Source organism: Camelina sativa, chromosome 11 (assembly GCF_030686135.1).
Source record: "Camelina sativa cultivar CO46 ecotype springtype chromosome 11, ASM3068613v1".
NCBI lineage: Eukaryota > Viridiplantae > Streptophyta > Magnoliopsida > Brassicales > Brassicaceae > Camelina > Camelina sativa.
In genome coordinates this window covers 47,152,812-47,170,004 of record NC_141890.1, presented here as the reverse complement: position 1 = coordinate 47,170,004, position 17,193 = coordinate 47,152,812, and the positions used below count along the sequence as shown (strand labels likewise).

Here is a 17,193-nt window from a genome sequence, read left to right as displayed (position 1 = left end):
CCTAATCGAATCTAAAAATTAATTAGAATTTCACTTCTAAAATCAAGTAAAAAAAGTACTTCTAATTAAGTACTAAAAATATATAACTATGTTGCCTTTTCCTTCATTGTGATAAGAATTTGAAGTTTTCCGATTAGAGAAAAATGTCTAGATCCTCATGCATAATGGTGAGTCAAAATAGTGTTATATATCAATATTAAATTCAAAAAAGTAGTGTAGGTGTTGTTCGTTAAGTTAATGTCTGTGTACAAAGGCGTTGGAAAAATGTATAACTAAAAGAAGATTAAGTCCGTACTATCATCATATCTTAAACATATTATTAAGAGTACAACGGAAGGAAGCAAAAGATTACAAAGCCACTAGAAAAAGGCACGGTGAGATCAGCGTCCATATATAGACGTCTTTTATTTAACTTATGCTAAACCATAATCTGCATACAAGTGCTGATATAAGTTCCCGCTTCACTTGACGCTGCAACGATACAAACGATACCAAGATTATAAGTTATAACAATATTACGATTTTATATATATCATGGTGTTTAGATCGAGCACGTAGCCAAGTTAAAGAAAAAAAGAGTGGGTATGAGTTATGCACATGAATAAAAAAAGCTTACTTATCGCAGTTAGTGCTCATGGAGATGGGGTAGGGAATGCTAACACCGCACTTTCCAGGAAGGCCAGAGGCTAGACTTGGGTCGAGACCAGACAGGCCCTTTGCAGTTGACTGTAGGCATCGGCATGCTTGTTGGCGGTCTGGTGTGGTTTGAGCCATACCGTTCAAACTTTTAACTCCTTCACAACACGGACCTGGTACCACTCCACCTTTTGACAGGTAGTTGGCACATGGAGCCAAGCTACTTGCCACTGTGCCGCATGAGATTGCTGCATCGGCTGATGCAACTATGCAGACCGTAAAAACGAAGCATGTGAAGAACCTGAGAGCCAAAGCCATTGTATTTGCTCTTCTTTTTTGAGTGATTACAAAATTGGAAGTTTCGTGAGTTTTGTTTTCTTAACTATGTGTTTTGCTGTTGAATGTGAGAAAAGTGGGAAGTCATGATGGGTTTATATAGGGATTTCAGATGAGGGGGAAAATAGTAACTAATAGGGTATGTTAGTAGTTGGATTTGCATTTACGTCATTCGTTTCCTCTAGTTTCTTCTACTAGTTAAGGAGAAGAATGTACATGAATTGTTTAGTATGTTACTATATATGTTATTATATTAGACTAGAGTGTATTCTAAACATCAATATACGGTACATCAATACATCATACATATTTTGATATTTATTTTGCATATTTTTTATATAATTATATCATGCTTTTGAGCGATTTATAGGATTTGAACAATGATACTAATTAATATTGAAGCACTAACACACACAAGGAAATCGTATTTTTAGCAAAGCATGATCTATTATTGTATATTTCAATATTTCATACCAAAAAAGAAAGAAAAACAAAATCATTACCGTCCAATGTAATGCATATATAGCGTAACCACTACATATGTGTAATCCGGCACCAAGTTAATATTTTCAGCTGTGAATACTATGTAAATTGATCTACTTAACTGTTTTGATATTCATCAGTTACGTGTGTAAAATTGTTTTTTCTAAATCGTGTAGCTATCTTTTTTCAATTCTCACAATATATATATTTGTCGTCTAAGCTATCTTTCTTAATTTAAGATATATATATAACAAGCAAGGTCTTCGTTGTCCATATATTCTTTGAAAGAAGTTTAACAATTAAAAGGTCGTCGGAGAGGATGGTTCGTACTCAGACAATTAACAACTACTAGCCGAAATCTATATACTGTTAATTACCGTCCAATTAATGCAATTTGTAAACCGAGGGACACGTGTATCCAAAACAATAAACATCACAACTCTCCCAACTACATTAGTCATATTCTCCAATTCCATTGGAACACTTTTTATTTCTAATTAATGCACTTTCCACCGTTTCTCATTATAGTACTATTGTTGTCTATCAATTGTCGTAGGTTTTAGACCTTTAAAGGATAAGTAGGAAGCTGAATTTTTATTTTTTTAGTATAAAAAACAAAAATGTTAAGCGAACAAGAATCTGAGTTTAATGTGTAAGCCGGGTTATCGGGAGGCCTTAGATTGAACCAGCTGGGTTGGTGATTCATATGCGCGGAGAAAGAAGCTTGTTTCTCAAGTTGCCGAGAAGCTAGAGAATTTTTTTCATTGAAGAAGAAGCAGAGGTTTGAGAATTGTAAAGAATGCACTTTTTTTTGTTTTGCAAAACTGGATTCTGGAAAATAAGTCTTATTAATTTCAACTCAAAAACCCCTTCACAAGCATTAGAGGTCTATTTATAGAGAAGCTATATATAGACGACTACGTTAACACCAACCTAATGTAATTACGAAATCTAAATCAAAGTGAAAAAGAAAAAAAAAACCTAAAAAGGAAAAACAGAGTCTTTTCAAACGTATAAGCTTAGGACAAAGTAATAATGAGCTGCATCAGCGATTGAGAGTGTCACTGTTTTGAATCTTAATATGTAGTGCTCTTCTATAGCTAGTAAGCCCACAGTGGAAAAATTCGGTTTTGCATCTCAAGTCTTGAGAGTGATTTCAAATACTATAGCTACCACCTGATCACTTGATAGGAATCCTCGTTTCTGTTTTAATTATGTTGGTCATCGTAAAGTTTTTTTTCTTTCTTTTCAGTTAATAATTGCAGAAAATTTACTGTTGTTTTACAGTAGCTTACAAAAATAATAGTGAACTTTTTAATTTGAAGTAGAGAAACACATGTGAATCTTGGTAAATCATAATTAATGCAGTTAAAGTCAAGAAAAGGGATTAGTAAAGTTGCTAACTGGATGAGAAAATATATTTTAATTTAACAGTACTAAATGGATGGGAGAAAACCAGTCGTCAGCATGTCTTCTTCGTATATATATATATATATACATAGTGTGGTTTAGTGTTCTTAATTTTAGGGTATTTTTCTTAATATTATTGGTTACTTAATTATGAGAACGCTTAAACTTTATGATCATTACGTTCGAGTGCGTTGGAGGAAAGATCTAAAGAGAAGATGACTAGCTAATTAAGAAGGTACTATTATCATATCTGAACCACGTTAATACAACACATGAAAGGAAAAAGATTACAAAGCATCGAGACAAGCAAAGGCATGGCAAATATCAGCTTAGGTAGCCGTGTTTTATTTTACTTATGATACGAAACCAAACTCTTCAGACAAATGATGAGGTAAGCTTCCATTTCACTTGATGCTGCAACAATATAGACGATCAAGAGTATAAATAATTACGTCGTTAGAAAAAACTAAATCATATCGTCTCAAGATCGAGTAACTAACCAAGTTAACAATAAAAAGGAATATATATTGGAGAAAAATATTACGAGCATTAAAAACTTACGTGGCGCAGTTAGTGCTGGTAGAGATGGGGTAGGGAATGCTAACACCACACTTTCCAGGAAGGCTTGAGGCTAGACTTGGGTTAATGCCCTTGGCAGCAGACTGTAAGCATCGGCAAGCTTGTTGGCGGTCCGGTGTGGTTTGAGCCATACCGTTCAACTTTTTGACTCCTGCACAACATGGAGGCGGCACCGGCCCACCTTTTGATAGATAGCCTCCACATGGAGCCAAGCTACTTACCACTGTGCCACATGTGATTGCTGCATCTACGGATGCAACTATGCACACAGTCAAAACAAGGCATGTAAAGAACTTCAAAGCGAAAGCCATTGTATTTGTGCTTCTTTTTGGGTGATAACAAAATTAGTTGATTTTTTTTTTTCTAAGCTTGTGTTTTGATAGTTGGATGTGAGAAAAGTGGAAGGTGATGATGGGTTTATATAGGGATTTCGTATAGGAAAATATATGATGACTAAGTAGGGTTTGTTAGTAGTTGGATTTGCATTTACTTCATTCATTCCTTCTAGTTTCTTCTACTAATCAGAGAATTAGTTTCTGTCAATATATAATAGTATAACAATGTTTAGTATGTAGTATTTGTTTTGTTTTTTTTTTTTGATCAAAATATGTAGTATTTGTTTAAGATTACAAATATATCTAAATGTTAGAATTTAGTAGTTCTTTTTGACAATTTAGATATTATAAAGTGTTTTGAGTGATGCTTCGAGAGTTAATAACATCGCTTGGCAAAATAAGATAGTAGAACGAATTGCGATGAGTTTTGTAAAATGTAGTATCTTCAGTACATTATCATATAACTTATTTTATTTGGTTTCATACACAATCTCTGACTTATCAGCTATTTGCTACTATTTCTGTTTCACAAAAAATGTCATTTTGACACAATGCACACAAATTAAGAAAATTAAGAAAATTTCTGTTTTATCCTTTTTAAATACATTAAAACAATTTCTATTTCTAATTAATTAGCTGAAATAATAGGAATAAAAATGAGATTTATTATTAAAAACTACAATGAAAAAATAAAATGACATTTATTTTGTAACAAGAAAACTGTGTCAAAATACAGTTTATGAAACAGAGGAATATTAGTTCGTGCTATGTGAATTTAATATTGAATACCGACCCATTCAATGCAATGTGTAACGGAGGGACACGTGTGCCCAATAATAAACATCAGAAATCTCCCAACTAGCCCCATCCCATCACATTCTAGATCCATTGGACCACCTTTAATTTTGCTATTAATTAATTTAATATGGCCATAAGATCAGTGACAGAAAAAAAAATTGCACTTCAAAAACTCTAATAAAAGATGAATAAAATTTGCCCGTGGATAATACATGATCACTTTTAAAAATGATTCTAACAATTTATTGTGAAGCATAATATCAAAATTTAATAATTAGCCTGGTGAAGAAAGCCAAAATAATGTTATTTGCATGAAATTTGGTTAATTAGTCATTGTTCTAGTACAGTATGGGGCAGAAAAAGATTGAGCATGGTGTGATTAATTAGTTGTTCAATTTGAGATGTCGAAGTTGTTTTGCAGTTGATAGTTGGTGCGTAATTTGAGATGTGGTGCCCATCACCAAAAAAAAAAATTTTAAATTGAGAGGTGAAATGTGACTTGCTTTTACATGTTTCGTTTTGTTCCAAAGAAATTTCTGGATAAAATTATACTAAAAGATAATTTCTAAGTACGTATCTTTGAATAAAATAAACAAATACATTATTATTCTAATTGCACAACCATTTGTTTTCTAAAATTCTGGTTTTTCTATTGCTCTCGATTGGTCATATCATATCATATATATTTAAACTATTTATTAGTACGTAATGGGTAACTATAAATATTGACTTCAGAACAATATTGCTCTCGAAGAGTAAGTATTAACGTAATTTTAATACAATATATGGTAAGTCGAAACAGCTAGCTCTCTCATAATATTTAGCTATATTATAGTTATTTTTACTATCTTTTTTAGTATCAAACAATTTACATGTTGTGTATATCTTAGAACAATTAAGAAACTTTTATTATTTTTAAAAATTTTATAAGATGGAGACCATATCGAAATAGCTAAATATCATATTTTCTGTGTTTCATTTTAATTGGCATTTAAGATTTTTACACACAAACTTAAACTCACATAATAATTTTCATTTTTAATTTATTTTTTTAACATAGAAACATTATTAAGTAAATTGAATCCAACCAATGAATTAAAATAAACATGTTGCAAAATATCAATGGTAAAAAAAAGACACATTTGATTTTTCATAAAATCTTGAAAATATTGCTTAAAATGAAACAAAGAAAAAAAATTATAAAACATCAATTGAAGTGATGCGGAAAAAGTAATATCTTTGGAAGCATTTAAAAAAAAAATCTCAATTTAATATAAAAATATATGAAATTACACTGGTTATCTTAATTTTATTTTAAAGATCATGATATTATCATAACATTGATATGAATGATGTTTTACAGAATTTATATATTGAGTTGATAAAAACCTTAGGAACAGAATAACGTGAGTGTTCAAGAAAGCGCTAGGCGGTATCTGGGCGGTGACCCAACGCCTAGCGCCTAGAACGCTTAGTCGGGGCCTAGACGGTTTTAGGCAGTTTAGGCGTTTAAAACATAAAACATTATATATATATAATTATATTAAAATATATGTTATAAAATAAAAAATTTATAAATTATAAACAACGGTAAGAAAAATACATTTATTTAAGTTATATTAACAACATATAAATGTTTATAATTACGTATATAGATATAAAACATAATAATTTAATTATATGTAATTTAAAAATCAAAATAAATATTAAAATAAAATGTATGTAATTTTAAGCGGGTTAGGCGGTCATCTAGGCGTCTGCTGAGCGCCTAGCGTCTAGACAGCGCCTAGCGTCTAGACAGCGCCTAGGCGTCTGCCTAGACCGTTTTCTTGAACACTTACATTAGTGTCGGCAGAGGTTTGTGTGGTTAAATTGAGACTTTCAACCACGTACCAGTGTACTATACACTTGTGGAGATTTATCAATCTTGTACGATGTTGTCTGACGGTTTTTGGCCAATAGTATCCAAGACCATATATCAACCCTTCACGTTCAAAGCTCTGTGAGACATTAGAGAAGCACCATCACATGCGTAGAACAAAAAGAAAAGGAACTGTGTATATGTGTAAGTATAAGCGATGCATGAGAATGCATGTGATTTCAGTGGTTATGAGTTTGTGGCTAATATAGCGATAGTGTTAATCTGTTATTGAGGGGAATATAGCATTCTATCATATGCACAAAAGACAAGTTCGGTTTGGTGTGTACATCTCGCTTGCGACTAGTTTTGGTTAATGGTTATTAAAAGACTAGAATTTTATCGCTCTATTATACTGACATATGATAAAACTTCTTGTTGTATACAAACGCATTTGTATTATTGATTATATACGAAATTTGGAAGAAAAAAACTCCATATAGCATCTATCTCATTCAATTATGTAGGAAGTTATAAAATGTGAACTTTGCTAAATCTAATGGCCATAGACAATGGCAGTTCATAAAAATCCATAGTTAGTTAATGTGAGATGGTGCTAGTTATTAGAGTTGTGTGATGTTTTAGTGGTGGATACACGTGTCCCTCAGTTGCACCTCGCATTAAATTTGACGGTATTTAACTATTTAATTTTAAAAGCCGACATTTTATTTGATTATGTACAAATGTACAATAAAGATAAAATTTCATATAACATCCATCGCTCAAAACATGAATGACCAATTTTTAAAGGGAAATAAATCCTTTTTCTAACAGTTTAGATACATGAACGTATCACTTTTTTGTACATTCTGAAACATTATTTTATTGTTTATCAGTTTATATATGACTGAAAAAATAATTATTCTAGTTAGTAGAAGACACTAGATAGAATGAATGAAATAAATGCAAACTTTTTTATCAAAAAATAAATGCAAACTTTTTTATCAAAAAATAAATGCAAATCCAACTACGTACTACCAAACTAAAAAAAAACAAAAATAAATAAATAAAAACTACGTACTAACTAGTAACTACCCCTAGTCGTCATATTTTCTCCCGTGGCCAAATGAAATCCCTATATAAACCCATCCTCACTTCCCATTTTTCTCACATCCAACAACGAAAACACAAGCTAATAAATATTGTTATCATCTATCACCCAAAAAGAAGAGCAAACACAATGGCTTTCGCTTTGAGGTTCTTTGCATGCCTTGTGTTGACTGTGTGCATAGTTGCATCCGTAGATGCAGCAATCACATGTGGCACAGTGGCAAGTAGCTTGGCTCCATGTGGAGGCTATCTAGCCAAAGGTGGAGCGGTACCACCTCCGTGTTGTGCAGGAGTCAAAAAATTGAACGGTATGGCTCAAACCACACCGGACCGCCAACAAGCTTGCCGATGCTTACAGTCCGCTGCCAAGGGCATTAACCCAAGTCTAGCCTCTAGCCTTCCTGGAAAGTGTGGTGTTAGCATTCCCTACCCCATCTCCACCAGCACTAACTGCGCCACGTAAGTTCTTTATCCTCGTATTCTCTCCCTTTCCAAGATTATTTTTCCAACTTGGCTAGTTACTTATCTTGAGACGATATGATTTAATTTTTCTAATGACGTAATTATTTATACTTTTGATCGTCTGTATTGTTGCAGCATTAAGTGAAATTAATGGGAGAGCTTTACGTCATCATTTACCTGAGGAGTTTGGTTCCGTATATCGTAATAGTAAAATAAAATTCGGCTACCGAAGCTGATATATTTACCATGCATGTCTTTGTTTGTTTGATGCTTTGTTGCTTTTTTATGCTGTATACTTGTATCTTACATGTTTAAGATATGATAATACTGCCTTATTAATCATCTTCGCTTTATATCTTTCATCCAACTCATTCGAACCTCGAACGTAATAGTCATATAGTGAAGAACGAATTCTATAAGTAACCAATAATATTAATTAGCTCCTGGTATTTGAGTGAATATATAAAACTGTGATTGATAAACAAAATACTACATTATTTGGAAATTCGATGAAGAAATGGTTTTGCTCTTACCAAAAAAAAAAAAAAAAGAATTAATAAATTTGGATACCGTCTCATGGATACTCTGTTTTTTTTTTTGTTTTCCCTATTCGTACATCTCTAGAGTTGACTATAAAACATTTTTTAACTTCTGCTTATCGTCACCGTCTTCGTGAATCTAGCCACAGAGGTATCCGATCTCAGTGAGAGGATTCTTCAGTGTTCAGTGAATTCACAGCTGTATTACCATTTACCAGAAAAGTTAAGATATTCAAAAAGGAAACAATTGATACACGTTCTTATAGTGATTAACTGGCAAGGATATATCAAAGATCTTTCAAGTTCACTATTAAACGTTGAGGAACTAGAAACATATGGAATCTGATATATCCTACAAATTATCCTCAATCATAATATCTGCAGACTGCATGCAGTCTTTTATCTCTTCAAAATATCAACTTGTAATGTCACATGTTTTGCTCTGTTAAGACGACTCTGTTTTGGTTGTTGTGCTTATAATTATTATGGTAGCAACTTAGAGGTTTTGCTTTTGATAAAAGCCTCTTCTTTTGTATTTAATTTCATCGAATTAAATATATATATGTTGTTTATTAGAGTAGATATGTTTAAAACACACATTGGATCTGTAACTTATAAGTAACACTCCCTCTTATAAGCTGCTTCACTCCTTTTTACATCTTCTAAAGAGATATATATATTAGACATTGACTAATACGATTCTCTTGGTGGCAATAGTTGTGCTGTTATTGACTCAGGGGTTAGCCGGTGGGTGGTGATTTCCTGTTGGGTTAGGTCCGGATGGGTGCTTATGCAACTTTTTTTCTCCAACCTATATCCATAAGAAAGATGTTATAATGACGCCTTATGTTCTTGAATGGGTATCTGTAAAAATCTTGATCTCCTTACCCAAGTTGGTATCACTCTACCGTAATAATTCGGTTTGGTGATGATCTTTGCAGGTCCAATCTTGAAATGGACTGTTACAAGCAAAAATAGAACTGGTTAGTATATAAGAGTAAAAGAACCATGCCCTCAATTTATAACACATGCAAACCTAACACTACCACACACACACACACGGGAGAGTGAGTAATGAGTTTACCTTCTCGGGATTCCTGAGTCATGATTCTGCTGAGAAAGAGGCAGATGGTAAGGAGAAGCTTGATGATATCATGTCTTTTCATTTTTTTTTCAAGTTATAGAGAATTAACTTATTGTTATCATATAGGATCATCAATTCATCATATATATACTGGATGTATAGTTAACAAGGCACAATAAAACAATTTTGTCACATCTAGTTGGTACTCTCCTTAGAGAACCGTGATGATTAATTGGCTTGAAGAAACTATGTATAAGATTCTCTGGTTAAAATGTCATATCTTGGAATCCTATGCAATGATATTTCTACTTAGAAATTAGAATGCCTGTAGAAATAGGAAAACGCATTACAACTTCTTTTCATATTTTCTTATAGGTTCTGTGCAGGCCAGCTTGAATGGTTCGTTCAGTTATGTTGGTCTTTGTATTTACCTTGCTTGCTGGTCGGTCCGAAACGAGTACATCTTTAGCCCATACTTTCTTGGTATCTAGACTAAAACCTAATTAGAGTATCTTTTGAATTGTTTGCCTATTATTACCTAAGAATGAGTCTCATATGCGACCAACAAAAACTGGACCAAGCCGATCAATTAAACCTAGTTTAATCTTAATTTCTTTTGTAGCAAACTTGGTCACGCAGCTACTACTAACTTGAGAACGTTCACACTTCACAGTCACCGTAATATATATTATACGTCGGCAAGATTTTGCGGCCTTCATTTCAAGTTCACTTTAACTTTTCATAAGTCATCATTTAGGTGTTATCATCATAACCACCACGAAATCATTCATTAAAAAAAAAAAAAAAAAAAATCCACCACGACATATCATATATATTGTATCAATGTATGTCTCTTATGGGTTTTTTTTTTCACCGGCAAAGCTTAATTACCACTATGTATATGTTTATAAGTATTTGTTGTTGTTGTGGATGCCTAGTGATTTGATTTGCACTATATATGTCGAGGCGACGATCCTTATAACGTGGATTAAAGTTTTCGTTTCATTATGTACCTTCTTTTTTTATATACTATATAATAATTCTGTATTATATGTATAAATAAACAGTATAAGGGTGACGACAATATAATGAAAATGATTAACGTGTTCTTTAATTAGTTTTTATACAGAAAAGTCTGGATCACACTAACTAATGATGGCAACTTGATTTTAATTGGATCTCAATAATTTTAATAACGATGTCAATCTTAAATCAATACAGATTTGTTGGGTTTTTCTAGCAATTTATCTGACTAAACCGAGAATCAAAACCGGTTTAAATAGAGAGCGGTAAGATTTTTTTTTTTTTTTTTTAACTTTAAAGAGTAAACTTTAACTGAAAGTAGAAGGTTCTGGAAACCTTATTGGTTAGAAATAGTAAAGGACAGAAAAGGTAATGCCCGTAGCAGACCCTAGCCTCCTTCCTTCCTTCCCCCATCATCATCATCTATGTGTTCTTCTTCTTCTTCTTCATAATAACAAAACATCAACGAAAATAAAATTCAGAACCTTTTTTTTGGTTTTGTCATTAAAAAATTTTAAAAAATAAAAATCTCTCGATCGATTTTATTATCTTTTATCAGCCATGGCTTCGCAAGCTAGCCTTCTCCTTCAGAAACAACTCAAAGGTACAAACAACAAAGCCAATTGAAATCAATCTCTCTCTCTCTCTCTCTCTCTCTCTCTCTCTCTCTTTCTCTTTCTCCTCTTGTTTTTGTAATATTATTTTATCTAAATTCGATTTTGTTGTTGTTGTTGTTGTTGTGTTGTTTCAGATCTCTGTAAGCATCCTGTAGATGGATTCTCAGCTGGTCTCGTTGATGAGAAGAATATATTCGAATGGAGCGTTACCATTATCGGACCTCCTGATACTCTCTAGTAACGCCCCTCCCTCTGCTTCCCCCTTATTTGCTTATTCTTTTTTTTTTTCGGATTCTTGATTCATGTGTTAATGTTTTCTCCGGATTCTTGATTCATGTGTTATTATTGTCTTGAGATTTGAACATTATAGATCACATAATTGTATTGGAGTTTTTGTTTTTTTTTTTTTTTAATTCTTGATTTAGGTTTGTTCTTGTATAGTTTATAACTCAATGATCTTTGTAAATCAAATTGCTTCTCAATGGGATTATATTGGAAACAGATTTGGTATTCGAGTTTCCACCTTTGTTAGCAATGTTCTTTGTTAATGATAGTTGCCAAAGATTTGCTTGTGCATATATGGTTTTTAGAACTTGGGTATTATTGCAGTGAAGGAGGCTTCTTTAACGCTATTATGACCTTCCCTCAAAACTATCCCAATAGCCCACCGACCGTGAGGTTTACTTCGGATATGTGGCATCCTAACGGTTAGTGTTTGTTCTCTCCGTAATTGGGAGAGTATTTTCAAAGGAATATATGATGAATAGAATATGTCTAGTAGTACTTTGCCTTGAATGCCGTTTCTTTATATCTATACTGCAGTTTATTCTGATGGTCGTGTTTGCATATCTATTCTTCATCCTCCTGGTGATGATCCTAGCGGTTATGAGCTTGCAAGCGAGCGCTGGACCCCTGTTCATACAGTATGTTTGAACATTGTTTTTTGAGTTTGTTTGTTCATTTTTGTTTCCATTACATGTCAGTGTTCTGCTTCAGAGTAGCAGATTCAGTTACTATACTTTAATGGATCACTAGTAGGTGATTTATAACTGGTCTCACATTCTCATATGCCACGGCGAAACAAATTGTGGGTGTTTCAGGTTGAAAGTATTATGTTGAGTATCATATCAATGCTTTCTGGTCCAAATGATGAGTCTCCAGCAAACGTTGAAGCTGCTGTGAGTATTTTAGTTACTCATTAGATTTAGTGCACATAGCTTGCAATTAAGAGCAGAACATGCTTATGAATGTTTGTGTGTGTTTTTCTCTTGTGCAGAAAGAATGGAGAGACAAGAGAGACGAGTTCAAGAAGAAAGTGAGCCGCTGTGTCAGGAAGTCTCAAGAAATGTTGTGAATCAACTTCAACACTTGACATTTCTGAGAGATCGCTACTGGAGTTTCATCAAAAAAGTTCTTCATGTTCCTATCTGAAACCCTTCACAAAACTGTCCAAAAAGGCAACTTGTTATAACTCGGTTTACATCTCTTTTTGTCGCGTTCGAGAACTAGAGCGTTCTGAAAAGTGTTTGGTTGAGAAAAAGTGTTGTTCTTGAGAAACCGGCATTAACATTATAAATTTCATTCGTTTAGAACCTGCTTCTTTGCACTCTGATTTTGCACTGCTTACACTTCACAGTTTCTTTGTTTGTGCCATTGTGCTTGGAACAACATCGCTTCCTTTCTCATAGCTTATTATATGCATTGTAAACTTGCAAAGTCATAGTCATCACAACCCATGTCGGTTTATCCAATAAAACAGGCATGCAGTTCTGAATCAAAGTATAAAAACTGTCATGTCAACTTCAATGTGAGTGGGTTTAGGCCAAATTTCCTTGGAAAGTAAAATGGGAGATTCCCTTAACCATCAAAAGGGTGATGTCCTCTTCAGTGTCATTTAAATGGGTTTGAACCAAAGTTCCTTGCAAAGGAGTACAACTTGAAGTCTTCTAAAACTCACAATATACCTTTTTGACTGCCATCTAAGAACACTGGTAGATCAATTGTAAACAAACAGCAAGGTAAGATGTTATCAGGTTGGAACATATAGGCTGATCTAATAAAGCTATTTCCTAACAACAATGCAATGTTTGATTGCAAACTTGAGAGAACCTTAGGGTTATATGAGCTTGATGACGTATCCGGAGATCATTTTCGTGGTAGAAGAAGTAATTAAAAACTTAAACAATCCACAATTTAATCAAATATATCCCATTCATTTTACAAAAGAAATGTAGTTTCTTCTTTTTTCTCCGGTCAATAGAACCAGTGAAATTAACAATGATCGGATATAGGTTGTAAAATTGAAATCATGTGCTTTTGAGATGATAAAACGTAAGTCATACTCTAAAGTTTGGTTGGTTGGTGTTACCCAAAAGTAAGTCTTACTCAACTGAACAAATGTGTTTGTTGATAAGATAGATATATCTCAATTAGTTGATGTCCATGTCCTTACAAATCTTGTAAATTTTCAACATGTTTTTTCCTATAGATGTTTTAATAATTATTCCAAAAGAAACAATTTAATTAAGTGACTATAATAACTAATCATTTGTAATGTTCTTTTGAAGACAAATGTAAAATTAAAACATAAGATGGTGGATTTGTGGATGTTAGATGATAAGTTTGTAGACGAGTGGATGATGAAGGATTAAGGATAGATCATAGATGGTGGACGATACATGGTAGGATGGTGAATGATTGATTTGTGTGAACAAAGTGATTGACAAGTTGTTGGCTTATTTTAGTATAATCTAAAATAGTACGTAGTGTCGTCTTCGAGTTATATGAGCATTTCGTAGATAAAATGACATATGTAAACAGTAAAAAACATACCAAAAAGATTTTCGAAAGTCTTATAGAGAGTACTGAATAAAAAGCAGCAAAAAAAAAAAAGTAAATAAAAATTGACACGTCAGAAATGTTAGGTCAAACGTTGACGTGATTTAGTAGCTAACGTCAAATATTTTGCTATTTTAAATTGTTGTTGTCAACAAAAAAAAAAAAAAAAAAACTAAAATTAAACTGTTTTTGTAATTTTCTTTGTTAATTAAAGAAAAAAGAAGTTAAAATTTTTGTTAATTGGTAGATGAAGTTGAGAGACACCTAGGTCCTAGGACTATAAGTACACGATCTCTTTGTATCTCTTTATTCACATATCTAAAATCTTTGTCTTCTTCGATTCATCGAAGCTTCTCTGGTAAATCCTGATCTTTTTCTTGTAAAGTTTCGTTTTTTTTTTTACTGTTTCTGTTAATCTCAATCTCAATTAATGCGTTTTGGTAAAAAAAAAAAAAAAAAAAAAAACACAGGATTGAGATCTCTCTCTCAAGCAATGGCGGCGACAAGTGAGAAACAGAACAGCACAAAGCCTCCTCCTTCTCCTTCTCCTCTGCGCAATTCCAAGTTTTTTCAGGTAGCTTTTATAATTTCTGTAAAAGTTTCAATTTTGAGATTTCAAGATGCGATCGCCCTTCGAAAATTGCATTGTTTTAGTTGTGTTGTGTCACAATGATCTTATGTAATGGAACTTGATCTCTTTGGCATTGTAAATGAAGATACTTGGAACTACAATCCTTTGTTTATGTCACTTAGATCTGACCCTTTTTTTGCTGGCCTACATTTTGGGAGGACACTGGATCATTCTAGTTTTTTTACAGAATCAGATCTTGTGGGGGTTTTATTAGTTTGATCTGATTGGCTGTGATTGGAGGGTTCTTATGTAAGTTATATGAGTTTAAAGTTTCTTACTTTTGTTGTTGTTTGTGTCATTTTCTTGTTTTCTTTAGTCCAATATGAGGATCTTGATTTCTGGTGGAGCTGGTTTCATCGGTTCTCACTTGGTTGATAAGCTCATGGAAAATGAGAAGAATGAGGTATGTATACTTCTACTAAACTTGAGATGCTTTTTTTGTTTCCTCAAGTTTAATTGTTTCGTTTTTTATTCTCCAGGTGATTGTTGCTGATAACTATTTCACTGGATCAAAAGAAAACCTCAAGAAGTGGATCGGTCACCCGAGGTTTGAGCTTATTCGTCACGGTATGGTCTTCAGACTCTCAGTTTATTGTCAAAAGGTGGATTATATATTTTATGCCAACAAGAGTTGACAGACATCATCTCTATTTGGTTTTCGGGTTATATAGATGTTACGGAGCCTTTGTTGATCGAGGTTGATAGGATTTACCATCTTGCTTGTCCTGCCTCTCCTATCTTCTACAAGTACAACCCTGTTAAGGTTTGTGTAGGATATATTGTTCTTATGTCGCTTTAGTATAGTCAGAAGGAACCAGTAGTTTTATAATATGTAATCTTGTTTCTGCAGACAATCAAGACCAATGTGATCGGTACACTAAACATGCTCGGTCTTGCCAAGCGTGTTGGAGCAAGGTTCGGAATCTTTCTAGATTACATCCTTTATTAACCCCTCAGCTTTGCAGCTAAGATTTGTTCTTCTTTGAACAGAATTTTGCTCACCTCAACCTCGGAAGTTTATGGAGATCCTCTCATCCACCCTCAACCAGAGAGCTACTGGGGAAATGTCAACCCAATTGGTAAGTTTCAAATGGTTCTCATCTTATATAAGGAATCTTCTTGCATTTTGATTTTTACAGCTTTTGTAAACTTGACCTGGTTTGCTGTTATGAAAAGGGGTTCGGAGTTGCTATGATGAAGGCAAGCGTGTAGCAGAGACCTTGATGTTTGACTACCACAGACAACACGGCATTGGTTAGTTTGTGTTCTTCCAAACTCACTTCATGACTCTTTCTTTATCCAGTGATTCCTTTAAGATTCTCATTCGCCTGTTCGTTTATTTGTAGAAATCCGCATTGCTAGAATCTTCAACACGTATGGTCCTCGAATGAACATTGATGATGGACGTGTCGTGAGCAACTTCATTGCTCAAGCACTCAGGTAAAGTATTTGCTCTCTCAACTCATCAAACCCCAGTTTTTTTTGTTTTTTTTTCATCTCTGCTTAGTTGTTTCCATGAATGTGTTGTAGGGGAGAGGCATTGACTGTTCAGAAACCCGGGACACAGACCCGCAGTTTCTGTTATGTATCCGACATGGTAGATGGACTTATCCGTCTTATGGAAGGTGATGATACTGGTCCTATCAACATCGGTAACCCAGGTCCGCCTTTCCAATCCAACCTTAACTTTAGTCCCTATAACTAGAGTGAGCAACTCTAATCTAAACTTACAACTGCTTCTGTCTAAATCTCTCTGTTTCTCAGGTGAATTTACAATGGTGGAACTAGCTGAGACAGTTAAGGAGGTATGAGTCGATTTACTCTAAAACGTTATGATAAATCTTGCATATGATTCATGTTTTCGTTCCTTAACGTTTTGTTTTGTTTATATGAAATCACAGCTTATAAACCCAAGCATAGAGATAAAGATGGTGGAGAACACACCAGACGATCCAAGACAGAGGAAACCAGACATCAGTAAGGCCAAAGAAGTGTTGGGTTGGGAGCCAAAGGTGAAGCTCAGAGAAGGACTCCCCCTCATGGAAGAAGATTTCCGACTAAGGCTTAACGTCCCCAAAAACTAAAACGCAAAACACACAGACGCGGTTTTGAGTTCACTGAGTTGTCGTCAGCTGTTGAGTTATATATATATGGTGATGTTATCATACTTACAAAGTGGTGGTCGTTTGGTTTTCATGTGTTATTCATATTGCTTTTGTTCGTAGAGAAATAAGTTTGGTAAAGGGTCTTTTTGTGAAGACTCTTTCTTGTTTTTTCTCAATATATTTGTGGTTCTGGTTTATCGATTTACAGCTTTAATGAATTTTTTTTCACATTTATTTTCAGACGGTATTATAATGTTTTGATCGTCATATACACCGACTAAAATATATGTGCCAAACAGATTATTTTACGTAAGTTGTAACCATCGTTGGTGTGTCATTATCTAAGATT

The 17,193-nt window shown here is 33.6% G+C and overlaps 5 protein-coding genes and 1 long non-coding RNA gene across 6 annotated transcripts; 3 read left to right on the top strand and 3 right to left on the bottom strand.

The window, feature by feature from the left end:
- Positions 1-256: 256 nt before the first annotated feature.
- On the bottom strand, positions 257-1,032 carry LOC104726515 (non-specific lipid-transfer protein 3). Its single transcript, XM_010445383.2, has 2 exons — positions 617-1,032; positions 257-471 (listed from the first exon to the last, which is right to left on the bottom strand). Exons 1-2 carry the CDS (start codon positions 952-954, stop codon positions 462-464), a joined length of 348 nt encoding a protein of 115 aa, XP_010443685.1. The 5' UTR covers positions 955-1,032; the 3' UTR covers positions 257-461.
- Positions 1,033-3,089: 2,057 nt separating this feature from the next.
- LOC104726514 (non-specific lipid-transfer protein 4-like) lies at positions 3,090-3,835 on the bottom strand. Its single transcript, XM_010445382.3, has 2 exons — positions 3,427-3,835; positions 3,090-3,279 (listed from the first exon to the last, which is right to left on the bottom strand). The coding sequence occupies exons 1-2, from the start codon at positions 3,753-3,755 to the stop codon at positions 3,270-3,272; spliced, it is 339 nt and encodes a 112-aa protein (XP_010443684.1). The 5' UTR covers positions 3,756-3,835; the 3' UTR covers positions 3,090-3,269.
- Positions 3,836-7,534: 3,699 nt separating this feature from the next.
- LOC104726513 (non-specific lipid-transfer protein 4) lies at positions 7,535-8,349 on the top strand. Its single transcript, XM_010445381.3, has 2 exons — positions 7,535-8,004; positions 8,143-8,349. Exons 1-2 carry the CDS (start codon positions 7,562-7,564, stop codon positions 8,150-8,152), a joined length of 453 nt encoding a protein of 150 aa, XP_010443683.2. The 5' UTR covers positions 7,535-7,561; the 3' UTR covers positions 8,153-8,349.
- Positions 8,350-9,055: 706 nt separating this feature from the next.
- Positions 9,056-9,758, bottom strand: LOC104726512 (CLAVATA3/ESR (CLE)-related protein 46). Its single transcript, XR_758070.2, has 3 exons — positions 9,631-9,758; positions 9,435-9,505; positions 9,056-9,357 (listed from the first exon to the last, which is right to left on the bottom strand). It is a non-coding gene; the product is annotated as a CLAVATA3/ESR (CLE)-related protein 46 (long non-coding RNA).
- A 1,218-nt stretch (positions 9,759-10,976) lies between these two features.
- Positions 10,977-12,862, top strand: LOC104726511 (ubiquitin-conjugating enzyme E2 7). The gene is made up of 6 exons (XM_010445379.3): positions 10,977-11,257; positions 11,405-11,507; positions 11,880-11,977; positions 12,093-12,193; positions 12,371-12,448; positions 12,547-12,862. Exons 1-6 carry the CDS (start codon positions 11,215-11,217, stop codon positions 12,622-12,624), a joined length of 501 nt encoding a protein of 166 aa, XP_010443681.2. The 5' UTR covers positions 10,977-11,214; the 3' UTR covers positions 12,625-12,862.
- Positions 12,863-14,239: 1,377 nt separating this feature from the next.
- LOC104728991 (UDP-glucuronic acid decarboxylase 3) lies at positions 14,240-17,078 on the top strand. Its single transcript, XM_087474194.1, has 12 exons — positions 14,240-14,466; positions 14,579-14,682; positions 15,056-15,142; positions 15,219-15,306; positions 15,411-15,502; positions 15,590-15,654; positions 15,730-15,818; positions 15,916-15,993; positions 16,086-16,179; positions 16,270-16,400; positions 16,504-16,544; positions 16,641-17,078. Exons 2-12 carry the CDS (start codon positions 14,602-14,604, stop codon positions 16,821-16,823), a joined length of 1,029 nt encoding a protein of 342 aa, XP_087330320.1. The 5' UTR covers positions 14,240-14,466; positions 14,579-14,601; the 3' UTR covers positions 16,824-17,078.
- The last annotated feature ends 115 nt before the right edge of the window (positions 17,079-17,193 follow it).

What these genes read in the sequence shown, in the direction of transcription:
- LOC104726514 (XM_010445382.3), bottom strand. Translation starts at nt 3,755, where the DNA reads ATGGCTTTCGCTTTGAAGTTCTTTACATGCCTTGTTTTGACTGTGTGC.
- LOC104728991 (XM_087474194.1), top strand. Translation starts at nt 14,602, where the DNA reads ATGGCGGCGACAAGTGAGAAACAGAACAGCACAAAGCCTCCTCCTTCT. An exon ending in ACAAGTACAACCCTGTTAAG is followed by an intron (nt 15,503 to 15,589) that starts GTTTGTGTAGGA and finishes TTGTTTCTGCAG; the next exon opens with ACAATCAAGACCAATGTGAT. An exon ending in GCCAAGCGTGTTGGAGCAAG is followed by an intron (nt 15,655 to 15,729) that starts GTTCGGAATCTT and finishes TTCTTTGAACAG; the next exon opens with AATTTTGCTCACCTCAACCT.
- LOC104726513 (XM_010445381.3), top strand. Translation starts at nt 7,562, where the DNA reads ATGAAATCCCTATATAAACCCATCCTCACTTCCCATTTTTCTCACATC.
- LOC104726515 (XM_010445383.2), bottom strand. Translation starts at nt 954, where the DNA reads ATGGCTTTGGCTCTCAGGTTCTTCACATGCTTCGTTTTTACGGTCTGC.
- LOC104726511 (XM_010445379.3), top strand. Translation starts at nt 11,215, where the DNA reads ATGGCTTCGCAAGCTAGCCTTCTCCTTCAGAAACAACTCAAAG. An exon ending in GGACCTCCTGATACTCTCTA is followed by an intron (nt 11,508 to 11,879) that starts GTAACGCCCCTC and finishes GTATTATTGCAG; the next exon opens with TGAAGGAGGCTTCTTTAACG. An exon ending in GCTGGACCCCTGTTCATACA is followed by an intron (nt 12,194 to 12,370) that starts GTATGTTTGAAC and finishes TGGGTGTTTCAG; the next exon opens with GTTGAAAGTATTATGTTGAG.